This window comes from Mirounga leonina, unplaced genomic scaffold (genome assembly GCF_011800145.1).
Source record: "Mirounga leonina isolate KUSES-001 unplaced genomic scaffold, KU_Mleo_1.0 Mir_321, whole genome shotgun sequence".
Taxonomy (NCBI): domain Eukaryota; kingdom Metazoa; phylum Chordata; class Mammalia; order Carnivora; family Phocidae; genus Mirounga; species Mirounga leonina.
In genome coordinates, this window is record NW_023270680.1 from 1,096,430 (window position 1) to 1,110,037 (window position 13,608).

At 36.7% G+C, this 13,608-nt stretch overlaps 1 protein-coding gene across 1 annotated transcript in view; it reads right to left on the bottom strand.

The window, feature by feature from the left end:
* KMT2C (lysine methyltransferase 2C) overlaps nucleotides 1-13,608 on the bottom strand; it is a 271,489-nt gene that overhangs the window by 51,849 nt on the left and 206,032 nt on the right. Inside the window, exons 26-32 of the mRNA XM_035029848.1 lie at nucleotides 13,078-13,208; nucleotides 9,101-9,281; nucleotides 5,446-5,550; nucleotides 5,061-5,108; nucleotides 3,938-4,075; nucleotides 3,723-3,755; nucleotides 3,492-3,617 (exon numbers count right to left, since the gene is read on the bottom strand). Of these exons, the coding sequence (XP_034885739.1) occupies nucleotides 3,492-3,617; nucleotides 3,723-3,755; nucleotides 3,938-4,075; nucleotides 5,061-5,108; nucleotides 5,446-5,550; nucleotides 9,101-9,281; nucleotides 13,078-13,208 (762 nt within the window). The remainder of the gene's footprint in view (nucleotides 1-3,491; nucleotides 3,618-3,722; nucleotides 3,756-3,937; nucleotides 4,076-5,060; nucleotides 5,109-5,445; nucleotides 5,551-9,100; nucleotides 9,282-13,077; nucleotides 13,209-13,608) is intronic.

The following is a 13,608-nucleotide window of genomic DNA, read 5'->3' on the forward strand; positions in this document are numbered from 1 at the left end:
ACCAGCTTATAAAAGTAATCTTTCTCAAGGCATGAATCATACTAATGACAGAAAAGTTACTTCACTTAACCTTCAGCTAAAGTGATTTCAAGTTACTCTATCTCAATCTTGAAATTTCCCTTCTCCACTTTCTGACCTTCTGTATTACTGCTGACATTACATTCTGGCATCCTTCCTTAACCACTCTTACTGAAGTTACTCTATGGAAGATTTCCAACAATTTTACTGTCCAATGAAACATCTTTCAAGCACTCATCCTACCTGACTTTATAACCTATCTCTAACGATCCTCATCTCTAAGATCCTATGCCTCTCATGCAGTCTCCATCACTGTTTTTTCACTTTCACCTAACCCTTAAAAAGGAAAAAGAAAAGGAACATATAATTGCATTATCTAAGATAAACCAGTGAGTTAAGCATATAACTCATCACATTTAATTAAAGAGTCCTTCAAGATTCTATACTCTACAGCAGTGTGCTCTCTTAAGAAATCTCACCCTTCCCACAACTCCAACTAGTGCCACCCCACACACAATTTATAAATTTCCACCTATATATAGCCTTGAACAACTGCAAGTAAGTCTGCCTGTAAGTCAGAACAATGTATATGTCCCATTTCTAACAAACTAACGATGGTCTAAAACTAAATGTTACATTTCCACTGCCCTCTAATACACACACACACACACACTCTCTCTCTCTCTCTCCTCTCTGTTCCGTGTTTCTAGTTTATAGCCTGATTATCTGTAGGCAAGCCTGGCTCACATACAGTCTAATTCACTTTGTGTCCCACCTTTCCCTGTATCTTACAGCCATTCAGTAGCAGAGTCCTACGTATTCTAACATCACTGTCTCTCATATCCATTGCTTCTTTCACTTAGCACTGCATATATATTTACATGCATGGAACCCGAACTTTCACTTAGTCCCAACCACAATAAACTCATTAGTACAACCCTTGTTGTCTCAAATTCATTTCCAATACTGACAGCAGTGGGACCTTGCCAAAATGTGTGACCCATCAGGTCATTTCACTGGTGGGAGATCTTGGATGGCTCTAAGCAAAAAATCTGCAGAAGAAAAGGCCAACTGCCACTGTCTATTTTCACAGCCATTTACATACAATCTCGACCCAATGTGCATTTTCTACTTTTGCTCCTTAAACACCACCCACTTACTCTTCTCCTTTGCTCTGGAAAATGTTCAAGTTGCCATTATTGAATATCTATGTGCCACTGTGTATGTGGCCTGATCACGCTTTGTTCTTAAGAAAGAATTATTATTCTTTGAAACATGACTTGAAATCTTAATGACTCTTAAGGTTCTACTTGAATCATGGTCAACTATGATATAAATTAGCTATATACCTGAAAGTCTACAATACTAGGATTATAAACTCCTTTGGGTCGGCAGTCTCACTCATCTTTGTATTACACATAAGCATCTAAGAAGACAAAGGCATTCCTTCAAAACCTTTCAAAAATGAGCCTACACTGTGAAAGGATTTAAATAATGATAATAAGATCGTTTATTAAAAAACGTATCTTGGGGCACCTGGGTGGTGTAATTGGTTGAGTCTCTGCCTCTTGATTTCGGCTTGGGTCCTGATCTCAGGGTTGTAAGATCAAGCCTTGCATCGGGCTCCGCACTAGGCATGGAGCCTGCTTAGGATTCTCTCTCTCTCCCTCTGCCCCTCCTCTCTCTCACTTGCTCTCTAAAATAAATAAATCTTTTTATTTATTTATTGTTTTATTTTATTTTTATTTTTATTTTAAAGATTTTATTCATTTATTTGAGAGAGAATGAGATAGAGAGAGCATGAGAGGGGGGAGGGTCAGCGGGAGAAGCAGACTCCCTGCCTAGCAGGGAGCCTGATGCGGGACTCGATCCTGGGACTCCAGGATCATGACCTGAGCCGAGGGCAGTCGCTTAACCAACTGAGCCACCCAGGCGCCCAAATAAATCTTTTTAAAAAATTGAATCTTTGGGGTGCCTTGGGTGGCTCAGTCGGTTAAGCATCCGATTCTTGATTTCAGCTCAGGTCATGATCTCAGGGTCATGAGACTGAGCCCCACACCAGGCTATGCTCTGGGTGTACAGCCTGCTTAAGATTCTCTCTCTCTCCCCCTTTCCCTCTGCTCCTACCCTAACCCCCTGCCCGTGCATGCTCTCTCTCTCTCTCTCAAAAAAAAAAAAAAAAAAAAAAAATGCATCTTTAACTGATTTGATTTCTAAAATATATACTTTCCATTTCAGAAAACATGAAGATAGGGGTTTTTGGTTAATATGTTGAGAAGAGAAATACTGAAGTGTTGCATTCTTAATCATTAAGAAAACATACGGGAACAATTAAGACAAGAAGCACTTATGATGAGTCTGTTTTATCCAAATGTAAATCACATGTTTAGTCTAGCAAAAATCAAGGTAAATTTATGTTTAGAGGCTAAACTGGCAGAAATGAAAATATCTTAATTATGTGCATTATGACATTTTTCATGTATACATAAAATTGGTAGTAAAGATAACATTAAATTATTTGCATATTTCAGCACTTATACAAAAACAGTGTAAGGGTTTATAAAAGTATCATTAAATTACTTAATTCAGTATATCATGAAGCAGTGACAACAGGATATAGAGACATGACTCTATGCTCGAATCGCCAAAGACCCACACCACCCCACAGGACTCCAACCACCCCGACGGGGGATTCCCACCCCCGTGGCGCTCTCCTCACCTACCTCCACAAATTTTAAGTCTAGGTTGTCCAATTTCAGCTCTCCAGAAACACAGAGAAATTAAAGCCTTAAACTTATCTGGCAACTAGTTACAAGTAGGTAGAAGAAAACTCATCAAACAAAGAAGGCAGATTTCCACAAAATTAGAGATTTGAAGTTGACAGTGGAGAAAGGTGGCAGATTTACTCTGAAAGGATGTGCTGTACACACACTCCATGGCAGAGTAGACAGTGATGGGGAGGACATGACCCTAGCCTTCAAGGACCTCACAGTCTGAAGGAAAAACTGTAACTACCCAAACAGGCATCATATCTGTGCTCCCTGCCGCAGTGGAAAGACGGGGCTGGGTGTGCAGGTGGTGATCTACTGACTCAGGAAAGGAAAGGGAAGCCAAGACCAGGCAGTCAGGTGTGGGGAGGGGCGGGAGGGGGGTCATTCTCCAAACGTGTGTGCAGGAAGGGCTGAGTGAAGGGGAGCCAGACTGGTGAAGGGAAGCAGGGAGGCACTGTTCTCCCCACTGCCAGTAAAGAGAGCGAAAGAACTCTGGTGACAAAGGATCACAGAGGGCTGGGGAAGTTCACGGAGATAGGTGAATGAGATAAATTCAGACGAAGTATTGTTCCACTGCCATAAAAGAGGGTTTTCTCCTATCAGTTTATATACATTGTTTCTAAGGGACAAGGCTAATTTGCTTTAGCGAAGGCACATATGCTGCATGAGCGTACTTATAAAACTTTTCTAGAGGTGACATACCCTGACTGTGTATGGGCACCAGCTGAGGCACTGGGGGTGGGGGAGGCTGTGGTAACGCAGCCGGCTGAGTGGTCGCAGGACTAAGCACAGCAGTAAACAAGTCTTCGACATCCTTCCCTCCAAGCTCTGTGAGACAGAATTACAGTGATAGTAAGATTAAAATAAAAGACTATCAGAGCCAAAGTAGATGGAATGCCATTTTCATAAACTCGAAATACAGAACACAAATACCTGGAATTTTATATAACTTTCCAAGAATTGCTCCTAGGATAAAATAAAGAAACACAAATATTAACAACTACCATTTCAGCGTACTGACACAAAATAGCATTTGACACAGAAATGATCAGAAGAGAAGTTAAATTATTAAGAAGCATGCAAAAATCTTTGAAAATCATATTTACTCATGTCTTTTAGAAAGCCTAGATGTAGGGCAAATATTTTACCATCTGTGACCATTTTGTCTAGCTCAGGACTGAGGATTCCATCTAGCTGCTCTTCACTTAATGGTCGTGAACTCGGATTGACACTTGGCTGAGGCAAAGAGGACGGATCATCAGCGACAGGACCAATATCTATTCCAGCTAGAGGAGCAAAGTAAACAGATTACAAGTAAATTCTGAATATTCACGTAAAATGCACAGCACTATTTACTCTCATTAATACACAACAATATGATTAAAATAGAGCAATGAAAAGTTTGTAATTATAAATTAATCATGGTTCTTATATCAATTTGAATAGTCAATCAGTAAAAATCAGGCACAATGTATTTGTAAACTTAGGTGCCACTTAAAGTTATATTTTAATCGAAGTAAATACATTTCCTGAGGAATAGAAGAACACACCTGGTTCTAAACTTCCACAAAAATAAGCACTACATCATTAATATAGTAATCTATAAGAAGATTCAATATACAGTATTTAAGGTGTAAGTGATTGCCTTAGCTTGAAAAGCAGTGGTTTCCAATGTACAGTTCAACTATCACCTATGGTGTGTGAAAAAGGAGGGATAGACTTTCACATAAATTAATGAAATGCTGTAAAATTCTCAATGTTTAGTAAACATTGTCCTTTTGTGAATAATTTCAACTACAGATCATATTTTGGAAATACTCTGTAGTCACAAAACAAGATACAGATTATGTTTATAATGTAACATGGTTTATTTCATACAAATTGGTTTTCAGGCAAAAATCACATTTAAAAGTGGTCTATCATCTACTTTATCATGCTCTCTCAAAATTACTACTATTAAAAACTAAAATTTAGTCTGCCCTTATATGATCTTGTATTAGGAACTAACTCTATAACATGTGGGTAATATTATAAATTACATATTAAGAAGAATAAAATCATCACTTAAAAAAAAAAACTACTGATAAAGTCATCCAAAGCACAGCACAGCTGTACCATGCTTTAGCTGCACGCACAAAGGGAAAAGCAAGTATGGATTAGTGACAAATTAGCGCTATAACAATATGCATGCACCTACAGGTTGTTTCAGCTGAAATCACTATAAAAAAAGACTACTTCTAGTCAGCCGTCATCCATTGCTCAGTTTCTTACCAAATGGAAAAGGTGAGCTCTCAACCTGGAAAGTGCATAAATCAAGACCTACAAGACCCAAACCAAATAAAATGGATGATTACCACAGGGGTGGGAAGTGAGGAGCAATGCAAACAAAAGAAGAAACAAGATACAGCAAGACTGTAGGGCAACAAGCCTTAAGTTTGATGCAATTAGAAAGACAACAGAAATTAACTTGCTATTTCCTCTCCTAAAGCAGAAAAGTTGAGGTAGATCAAATAAAATGATGAGTTCTTTGACAAAGCCAAAACAAACTTTCTTTCCGTTTCAGAGAAAAGACTAAACTTGTTACACACACACACACACACACACACACCTCATCGTTATCATAAAACAGACACTAGACAAATATAGACATATATACCTGAATGATCAACTGATTTTGCAAGGTCATCTGAAATTATTCCAAGAATGTCATCATCTGTGTTTAAGACTTCAGAAATATCAGCTAAGGGGTCATCAGTCGTACCTAAGCATAGCAAGTATATTTTTAAAGTCTCAATATTGTCCTAGACATTAAGTTCTAAAACACACTCACTCATTCAACCATTCACTAAACATCTAGACTACCGGAGATGCTGAGTTAAGTGCTAGAATCATAAGATTATTACTTCTAAAGTAAGGAATTTTTCAAAGAAAACACACACCAATGTTTTGAATAACAAAACATTAAAAATTAAGACTATTTTTGTTTTGTGACTGTTCATTAACAATAAAATAAAATTTAAAATAAAGACCAATAAGAGAAATAAAGGCAATAAAAGTGAAATAGAATGCTATAAGAAAGCAAAAAAAAAAATGCATTAAGAAAGTGGCATCTCTAAAAGTGACATCTAGAAAATAAAATACAGAAGATAAATATCAAAGTCAAATGCATTATTTAGAAATTCCTTGTAAAATATAAAGTAGGTACCATCTAGTTAGATGCCCAGTTCCAACTTTGATCTTAATACTGATTAATCATTCACTCAACTTATTCAAAAAATATTTCAGTACCCACAGAATTATGTCTATGGATTATGTTAACAGGCATTGTTCCAGCCACTGGGAATTCAGAATAACTATAACAAAGTGCATGCCTACTTTGTTTACTTTCTCAGAGAGGTTAGCAAATAAATGATTGCAGTGTAAGTGCTAGAAAGGTAACAGTAAAGACAAAGGATTAAGAATAAGAGGTGGAGATGATAAAGTATTAGATAGAGTCGTCAGGGAAGACCTTTTAAAGGACATGACCAAGGATAAATGTAAATGAAATAAGGGAGTAATATGCATAAAGATGGAGAGAACACTCCAGGCAAAGGGAAAAGCAGATGGAAAGACGGGAGCAGTTAGGGTTTTGCCAAGTGTGGTCAGTGTGGTTGACTGCAGTAATGAAGGGAAGGAGTGCTGGAAATAAAAGGCAGCTAAGTGAGATTATGTATGGTTTTATAAGTCGTGGTGAAGACTGAGCTTTATACTGAAATATGAAGCAGCATGGGAACTTGTTGGAAGGCTGATGGCTAGAAGGGATAGGAGTGATATCTGAAAGGGAAAGCGCTGGCTTCCAGGTGTAGAACAGACTGGGGGAGGTGGGCGTAGGGAGTGTTGGCAGCAGGGGAGGCCTGGAGATCAGTTCCAGAAGCCGCTGCTGTCTAAGAGGGGGCGACAGCGAGCACTCTGGGGCAGGCGGGAGAGCGGAGGTAAGACATGGTTGACTTTGGGCTACATTTTGAAGACAGAGACAAATTTGTGGATGTATCCACTGTGAAGTGTGAGATAATAAAGAGTCAAGGAGGACTCCAAAGTTGACTTCTGGACTCATCAGTAAGACAATAGGCTAGCTTTAATAATTATATTAGTCACTTAAGAAACATCTGCATTTTTTAATCTATGTCAACTGTGTTTTTACTTTAAAGGGGGGGGAGACATAAAATACTCGTAAGATCCTAGATCAAATATCCCTATAAGACACAAATAGTCTTGTCCCATTAAACATATACTTCTCAAACAGAATCCATACATAAGAATACTATAATTTGGGGCGCCTGGGTGGCTCAGTCAGTTAAGCGGCTGCCTTCGGCTCAGGTCATGATCCCGGGGTCCTGGGATCGAGCCCCGCGTCAGGTTCCCTGCTCAGTGGAGAGTCTGCTTCTCCCTCTCTCTCTGCCTACTTGTGCTCTCTATCTCTGTCAAATAAATAAATAAAATCTTTTAAAAAAAAAAAAAAAGAATACTATAATTTTTCAAACCAAACACTAATGTAAATTAAGTGCCAAATATTTGTAAAGTTTTTAGGGAAATAAAATTACTTCAATAGTATATCTCTAGACACTTTAAGGGGAAAAAAAATCTGAATTCTTTCAGGCACTTAGTGCGTGCGTGTGTGTGTGTGTGTGTGTGTATTAAACCAATGGAATTCTACTACATAAATTACAACTAACATTTTTTCAAAAATGTTTTAAAAGTTCACCCCTACCTGAAGAAAGGGATTTTTCTATCTTACCAACAAATCATTAGAACTGATGTGATAGATTATACTGAATGAAATACAACAACAAGCTGCTACTTGAAAGTTTCCCCGTTAGAAAGGCCAGAGTAGTTCGGCTGCAGAGAATGTCCCATTTAGCCTGGGTATTGGAACAGGTGCTGTTCTAGTCCTCCACATTCTGGCTTCACCACTGAACCATTCTCTGCAGTTTTGTGAATTTATCAATGTTTTTCCTGCCACAATATGCCTTCTGTCCAACCTCAGTTCTCTTCCTTATAAAAACTCAAGTGCAAATAAGTTCTAGTTAAGTTTTTAAATGGCTAGTCAAAATTTTCACAGTAAGATATTCTTCACAGTAAGATACTCTTTGAAGGATCCACAAGTCTTTTGCTATATATTAACAATATATTGACATGGATAAGAGGAGGTAAGCACTTAAAGCAACAGAATTTAAGTAAAAGTAAAATCATCTGCTAAGATAAACAAAAAGCATGGCCTTTAGATCAGTGTTTTCCCCATTGCCAACAATAACAAAGACTAGACATCTTGCATGTGTATAAGAGCGGGTAAGACTGCTTCTAATTATTTTGAGAAGTTAAAATAAAAGCCTATATGTCAATCCAGGGTAATGCCAAGTAAATGGAGCTGTAATATATCAAAAGTCATCTCTCAGTAAAAAGTCACCTTAAGATTATTTTACAAATTGAGTTTATAAAACTCACTGAGTTAAAAAAAAGTAATCAATGGTAAAAAGGAAGCTTGTCAGAAAAACATTAATTTATAACTGATAGTAGATAAAAATCTAGACGTGGGGAAGAAACTCTGTGATCACAACTCCTACATACTGAACTAGTTAAAACTCCTAGAGCCTTGTTGACATTAATATCACTTTATAAATGTATTAAGTTCTCATACCTTTCCCTGATTCTAAACAGTTCCCACATTCACTATACCTAGGTAGTGGTTCTCAATCAGGGGCGGTTTTGCAAGGGACAATTGGCAGTATCTGGAGATGCTCTTGAGAGAGATGCTGCCAAGTATCCCACAATGCACCACAGGGCCTCCCTCCAACAAAGGTGCATCTGGCCCAAACTGTAAGTAGTAAGAAACTGTGATCTAACACAATATATTTCATTGAATTAACACAGTCTGTCAGCAAGTTCCCAGCTACAGCATTCTTTTCCCCCCTCTTTTGAATTTCTTTGGGTCATGTAATTAACAAAAATCTATCTCACTTAAGTCAAAGATTATTACATTTATTACTCACCGACTATGGCAAAATTACACCTCCTTACATTATCCTTAGCATATTATAAACTGAACATTCTCCTCTGCAACCCTTAATTTTGGTGGCAGTTACATAGATAAATTTATTTGCCAAATCCTATAAACCTATCCACTCAAAATAGTTGCATTTACTGAATGCATATTATACTTCAAAGAGGCTAACATTTAAAATGCATGAGGCCAAACTAAAACATTTCAAAAGTTTAATTACAAGCAATACAAATGTCATGTGATAAAGAAGGTATCTGTAAATTATTCCACATACCGTGAGTTCCAGGTTTTGCTGGAGTTGAGGATGAACTAAGTAGTGGATCTAAGGAAGGATCCAAGAAAGTTGTGTTCATGTTTGTTTTATATGAAAGCTGAGCTGTATCTTCTGATAGATTATCTAAACTTAGCTTGTTTTGTCTACTTGTATCTAGAAGATCCTTTCCGAAGAAAGCTTCCTAGATAAAGATAAGCACATATGAAAATGATTGATTTAGTTATAAAACTCTAAAATGCTAACAGGTAATTCTGCCATTTCTGACAAGAAGGCAGAAATAACACAAAAACATAAGAATGTTACAGTTTTTTATAAATAGCATTAAAGTCTTCATGAGTCAAAGAAAGTGTCTTGCTAATCTTGGTATTCAAGAATACAGAAATTGAATACAGAACTATATGAACAATATAGAAATAACCTGTCAATTGCTTTATACAGATTTCCCCTTATTTTAAAAGATCTTTTTGTCATTTTACTAGAGACAAATTATGCAAATAAAACCACATAATTATGTCAAATGTGTTTCTAGGAACTGCAATATAATAATCCAGTAATTCCAGATTAGGCAACAATTAAATTTAAAAACTGATAAATTTATAATACTATTGGCACTTTAATACGTATTATAAGAAAAACTAAGGCTTCATGAATATTATTAATATTTATAGATTACTTGCAGAGAATAGCACAAGGGTTTGATCTACAGCTTTAATATTTACATACTTCAGGTAGATTTAGTAACCTCCTATTGATTCACATAACCACATTAAAGACTTAACATGATATAAATCTGAAAGAGGGTTTTTATAGTCATTTGAACCATACTACGTGTACAAAATTTACTACTATTAAAGACTTTTGGCTTTTTATTCATTTACTCATATTAACATTTCTCTATTTCAATATATTTCCTCTACCCTAGAGACCAGTGTTTCAAGCTGAGTTGCTTACAACTGGAGGATCTCTCCAAAACTTCTCAAGGATCAATAAGGAGGACAAAAGGAAGCCCTTGAGACCCCACCCCCCACCCCCAACCCAACAACCAGAGCAGAAGTTCTAGTCTATTTTCTGTATGGTGGTTCTGTCTAGAAAAAGGATCCTTTGCAGAGGACAATTTTGCAGAAACTCAACATTTAATATACTCTTGCCAAAGATACCTATACAGAAAAGGTACACCTTATATATTTTTATAATACCAAGTGAAAGCAGCTTCAATGTCTGTCAAAAGGCATTATGACTAAACAAATTACTGATACCCAAACTATAAAACATATCAATTGTTTAAAAGGATCTAGAGCTATGCTGTCAAAGCAAAGCTTTAAAATACAGTATTAAAAGAAAGCAAGTTGAGTGTCCAACAAAACATCAAAAACAAACCGAGACTACTCTCACGATGCAAAAATAAATTATAAAACAAGTTCTGAAAAGATAAATACCGAACTGTGAACAATGCTAACTTCTGCAAAGGGATGGGGAAGGAGGTATGTGAAGTCCGACAGAGGTATGATATATTTGATTTGAAATTTTCACATTTTTTAAATGAACAAGCTGTTTCACTACAAAAAAGAAATTTGAAAATCAGCGAAGTTAGAGCACCGGGTAAAGTATGGTCTGCTTCTTAAGAGCGATGGTTTTATCATTAGGAAAGATACTGAATAGCAGAGCATCTTAGAACTTTAGAGATCATTTATTTCATGCCTTTGGTATAAGTCTGAGACCATGATTAGCAAGACACTTTTTCTTTGACTCATGAAGACTTTAATGCTATTTATAAAAAACTGTAACATTCTTATTAATTTGATAGCTTTTTATTAACTTTATATAAAGGAATGGCTCCACATGGCTTCAGATTTGATAATGTGACTCCCAGAACAAACTGGGGATTTTAAATGTACTACCAGGGTTCCTAAGGTCACATAGCAGCACTAGGCCTTAGGAGACCACATAAATATTTCTATTGGGTAGATTATACAATTATTTATAGTTTATCCTGACACTGTTAAGATTAATAAAGAAAAACTGGAAAATGGCTACTGAATTCCTGTGGGCTTTCATCACTATGTATTCCATCAATCAGTGGGGGAAAATACAACGGCTACCACAAGATGCCCAAGAAACAGGAGCATTACAAAGGTTTCCTTCACACCCCCCTGCCCAAAGAAAGGTTAGGTATTACTGATGTACACCAGAGGAAACAATCCAGCTCAACAGATTAAGATTATAGCGGTAATTAGGAAATCAGATCCACTACTATTAAAGCTCTTTTCCAAAGTATAAAATGGTCAGTTTTCATATATTCATAAACAGCTAAAAAAGGCTTCCTAAATACATATTGCACTTTTCAGAAGGTTCAATAGGAGGAGGCGGAGGTGGAGAAGCATGTTAGATATTCCCAAGAAAGGATTATTAAAAGAGAGGGGGAGGGGATGAGAGGAACCAAAAAGGATGCAATGAAAGATAATCTAAACAAGGGGGGTTATCTCCTGACCAATAAAATGACTATTATTAATGTTAAAAAGGGGGTACAGTTAAGATGAGTGGGTATTTGAAGGGAATCCAGGGAAAATAAAACATTTATTAAAGAAAGACAACATGTATGGCACAAGTTAAGTGATTTACACACATAGTTCCTGTTCAATCTCTCAACGTTTCTGGGGCACAGAGATGGTGAGCAGAATGAGATCACATCGCTAACTGGTAGCAGAGTGGTATTCAAACCCAGGACTCCAGCCTTAAAGACTCAACTCTAAAATGGACACTGCCCTTAAGGTATTAGCTGTCTAATAAAAATTTATACTCATGTACATTACTACATACAACTACACTTAAAAGTTTTATTAAACACAGATGACTTGTTACTCAAATGAGCATTTGATTTTTATACTTCTAATTATCAAAAGAGAAAACTGAAGAAGCTGGATGTTAGCTAAATGGAAATGTATTTTTATTTATTTATTTTTAAAGATTTTATTTTTTTTTTATTTATGTGACACAGAGAGAGAGAGAGAGAGAGAGTGACAGCAAGGGAGGGAACACAAGCAGGGGGAGTGGAGGAGGGAGAAGCACACTTCCCGCCGAGCAGGGAGCCTGATGCGGGGCTCGATCCCAGGACCCTGGGACCATGACCTGAGCCGAAGGCAGATGCTTAACGACTGAGCCACCCAGGCGCCCCAGAAATGTATTTTTAAACCAGTAAGAGCCAACTGGAAAAATTAGGGTAAAAAAAATAACTACGATTCAAGCAATAAAGCAGTAACTCTGTAGGCCATTATACTGTAGAAGGAACAGACCAGATGGACACTCCATAATGGTCCGCTCCAAACCCACTTCCACACCTGAAGAGAGAGGACTAGCCCAGTCCTATCTCTAATATCGGGTCTTCTCCAGTACAACATCATGGGGTTTGGAACTCTTCTGTGACTTCATGCTTACAGATGAGCTAGAAAGATTTCTATTTTCATGCAGCCTATACCTAGTAAACAATGTCTTCATGTTGAGGGATGTTTTTCTGATGTATATTTTAGAAAACAAAAACAATTCTACTTAAAGCTTTGGTCACTGGCCTCTAAAAGTGGTAAACAATTATTAAAGCTATAACTTGGCTGCTAAAAAGGATCTTTATTCAGTGAATATAATTACCCTGACCTGTATTGGCAAAGGGAGCTGTCCATGGGACATGGGTTTGGGGAGCACACAGGTGCAAATGGTTTACAAGAATGAGCTTTCCCCAGTTCAAAATGTCCTTGTATGTCTTATGAAATATTTGGAAGTGAAAAACTGGGATAAAAAAGAACTTTATGAAAAGTATCAAGGCACAAAAAAGGTAAATGTTAATTTTTGTGGGCCTCTGAAAGGTAAAAGCACGAATTAAAACAAGTAAAACATTAACAAAAATAACAAAACCGTTTTCAAAAACTCAATACATTACATTTCTTTTGTTAATCAACTACACAATACAATGTAAAGCAAAGCATTACTTGTAAATAGGCAGGGAAAGTTTCTTCAAGCTTATTTTTCCGTTTTCGGTATCTCTTCTTTATTTTTTCAGTGTTTTCAGTAACAGAAACAGATTCATCAACTAGAGTATCTGGTAAGTGCTCACTCCAGCCTGAAAAAGTAATCACATTTATAAGTATGTGGTATTTAAAATTTTCAGACAAATCCACCCAAAGTAACTTTATAGCTTATCAACATATAATCAGATCCATATAAACAAACAAGGGGTTTTTCTTTTTTTCTCTCCAGTTTTATTGAGATATAACTGACATACAATACTGTGTAAATTTAACGTGTACAGCAGGACTTGACAAACAAGTTTTTCACAAAAAGATGTCAAAGCAAGTTTACTAGCAAGCTTTAATTATCATAAAAATACACTGCATGTCTATCTAGTATCAATATCCATTTACTATTGTCTCTTAATGAGCATTTCCTTACTCGCAAAGCAGCAAATTGTTTTAACATCAACATTGTGTTAAAAATTAAAATAATGAAAATATACAATGCTC